The 3,117-nt window shown below is 45.7% G+C and overlaps 1 protein-coding gene across 2 annotated transcripts in view; it reads left to right on the top strand.

Annotated features, from left to right (window-relative positions):
- The first annotated feature begins 11 nt into the window (after positions 1-11).
- Positions 12-3,117, top strand: part of C1GALT1 (core 1 synthase, glycoprotein-N-acetylgalactosamine 3-beta-galactosyltransferase 1) — a 119,122-nt gene continuing 116,016 nt past the window's right edge. The window contains exon 1 of one of the 2 annotated variants that reach the window (XM_003896281.5): positions 12-287. In XM_003896281.5, coding sequence (XP_003896330.1) covers positions 281-287 — 7 coding nt within the window. In that variant the 5' untranslated portion in view covers positions 12-280. Of the gene's footprint in view, positions 288-309; positions 523-3,117 lie in introns of those variants that run through there. The other variant, XM_009203354.4, reaches the window with a different exon arrangement.

Here is a 3,117-nt window from a genome sequence, read left to right on the forward strand (position 1 = left end):
AGCGCCAGGAGACTCCGGGTGGCGGCTGCGCCGTAGGCGGGCCACGGCTTGGACGCGCTGCGGGGAGGGGCGGAGCGAGCGGGCGGGAGCGCGCGTAGGGCCCGCCTTGGCCGCTGCTGCTGCTGCTGCAGCCGCTGCCGGGGAATAATCTGGGCGGCAGCGGGCGGCCTCGGCTAGCGGCCACGAGCCACTTCTGCGGCTGCCCAGAGAAGCAAAGGTCGCCGGTCCGAAGTCGTCCCCCTCTCCGCCCCCCAGGAGGGGCGAGAGGGAGCCGCAGCTGATGTCAGGTACGGCCGGCGGAGGCGCCCTCAGGCTGCGGGTCCAAGGTCTCGGCTCCCCTCGCCCTCTCCCCGCCCTCCCCCTTCTCCGGGTTGGTAGGGAAGCGTGGAGGATGGACCCAAACCCCGGGCGCGGCGGAACAGGTGTCTCGGGGTCAGAGCCGGGCTGGGGTCGTCCGGGCTCCTGAGGAAGGCGCGAGGACTTCCTGCTCCCGGAGCCTTAGCGATCTGCCACAGCGTCCGGGTGCGTACCCGGCCGCGATTTTGTGGACTTGTAGCCTCCTCTTCGTCGTGGGTCCTTCCGTTGTGCCCGCTCGCGCCCCTCTTCTGCCGGCGCGCTGCCTGGCGGCGCGGCAGGGTGCAGAGTGCGCCCGGGCCGGACCACTTAGCGGTCCTGCCCCGCCGGGCCCTCCCGGTCCCTCCTCCCGCGCCCTCCCCGCCCCGCCGCTGACCTGGGGGTCCCGCCGGACTCGGCGCCCAGGTGTGGGGCACCTTCGCCGAGAGCTACTCAGCTGCCGCGCCGCCTGAGCGCCCAGCGAGCAGGCTCCTTCCAGAAGTGCCTGGAGCTTGCTTGGGGCTAGCTTGGATCATCAGGTTTGTCTGTGGCTGATTTATTTCTTTAAGTTTCCGTGCCGCAGAGTGAACCAGATACGTGTGTGTTGGGGCATTCGCTGCGTGGGGGAGGAAGAAAGGCATTAAAAAGAATTTTTTTTTTTTTTCATCTCCACCCCATTTTCCCCCAGCAAATTGTGATGGGATTAGTAGGTGTTGACAAGTTGTCCATATTGCTTTGAATTTGGGTAAGTTGTACACTCTTAAAACATGACCATAATTTAGCGCTGTGGATTTATTCTTTCCTAGCCCTTACCGTCTCCCCACCCCCACCGCCCCGCATTTAAAGCAAACAACAATATCAGCAACACAAAACCCACACATTCTGGAAAAATTCTCAAGATTTCTAAACTAGTTCTCTATATCCATTGTACATATTACTCGATTTCCGTTTCACGCTTTTTAAGATAGAAAACTATTGTGCTAACCATGGATTGATTTCATTATGAATTTAAAAGTTATAAATTTAGAATCATAATGAATCAGTGAATAATTAGGCCAGTGTGTAAGGGACAGAAATATGTTAACTTACTAAAAGTTGGGCATAGAACATAGCTTTGCCAGGAAAAAGTGCATAATTTCAAGTTGCTTGATTGTGGTGTGAGTATGGGAAGTGGGAATCGAGTTTTTAGAAGGTATTTAGATGACAGCTTTTCACCCTCTTAGGTAAATGTCAGATGAGCTTGATGCACATGATACTGTATGTTTTAAGTATTGTATATAGTAAACTATGCTTTCTACCAGCCTTTATATGTAGATGTACAGTTTAAGTGAATATAAGGTTTCAAGTTAGCAGTTAACTCTTCACCTAATGTTGAGTAAAGCAATGATTTAGTCAGGAAAGTATGACTCATTTAAAATTCTTCATAAAGAGAATAATTTTTCAGTATTAGTGGAGAACCATTAAATGCCTCTCTTAAATTTGCCTGGAATTTGTATTTTTTTGTATCTTCCTACTTAGGATTAAGCATTTTAGAAATATTTTGTGTTTCCTATTTAAAGTTTTTCATAATTATGCTTTTTAAGACTAGACTACATTGAGTAAATTCAATATTCAGTTATTAAAATCGTATCACAAATTTATTTCAGGGTACATATAATGAATTCGTGTTTACCTAATAGAAATATGAAAAAGTATGTCACTAGGCATATGCTACTATTTGTATATTGATTTGTGCTAAAATTAAAATTGCATTATGCAGTTTATAAGCCATGGTAATTTAAAGTAGAGTCTTTGTGTGGTAAAATTATTGATTGGAATTTTTATGACAGTGCAGCTATAAATAAACCTTAAGTAGAAAATGGAAAGCTTGATGCTGAAATTAAATTCAGGTAGGCTTAAAAGTTTAAGCTTCCCAATACAACCATCTTTTCTTTTAGAAGATTTCTTAAGATTTGATTAAAGAGGCTGATGTACAAACTATAGCAAGGCTGAAAGAAAGGTATGACAAAAATCTTTTTACTCCAGATTCAGTGGGGTTAAGTCATTCTTTTAAAAGAAGAAAGGGGGTGGAGTTGGGAAGGAGACTTGTTCATAAAATGAGAAATTGGCCTTTTATCTTGAAATCTGGTTAGAGAGGAACTCCAATGTGTACTTAAATTATTTTGCAGCTAATTCAAATGTCCAAGGGGAAAATATATGCCAACATCTGTAATGTGTGAGAATAGGAAGTGTACCTTGGAAAGAAAAAAATATATATAAAGAAACTGGTGTTTGTGATCTAGGGAAGCACATAAGAAGGTGGGTGGAACTGAAAGGAAAGTCTAAATAAGCACCTGTAGTATGTGCTGCCTTGCACACTGAAGGGGCATGTTGGGGACAACGAGAGGCAACACTAGGGAGATTCTGGAATGGGAAACCTGTATATTAAAGCACATTTAAATGGGTAGATGTTGGATAATAGGCAGAACTTGAAATTAAATACAGCTTGGCATAGTTATTTGCATTCTTGGTCATTGTATTAGTTTTCTAGGGCCTTGGTAACAAAATACGACAAACTGGGTGATTTAAAACAACAGATTTATTGTCTCAGTTCTGGAGGCAAGATGTCTGAAGTCAAGATGTAGGTAAGGCTATGCTCTCTCAAGGTTCAAGGGGACAGTCTGTTCCATGCCTCTTACCTTGTGTTACTGCCAATCCTTGGCATTTTTTGGCTTGCAGCTATATCACTCCAGTCTCTGATTCTTATCACGACATAATCCCTGTGTGGCTCTGTCTTCATATGGT

Source organism: Papio anubis, chromosome 4 (assembly GCF_008728515.1).
Source record: "Papio anubis isolate 15944 chromosome 4, Panubis1.0, whole genome shotgun sequence".
NCBI lineage: Eukaryota > Metazoa > Chordata > Mammalia > Primates > Cercopithecidae > Papio > Papio anubis.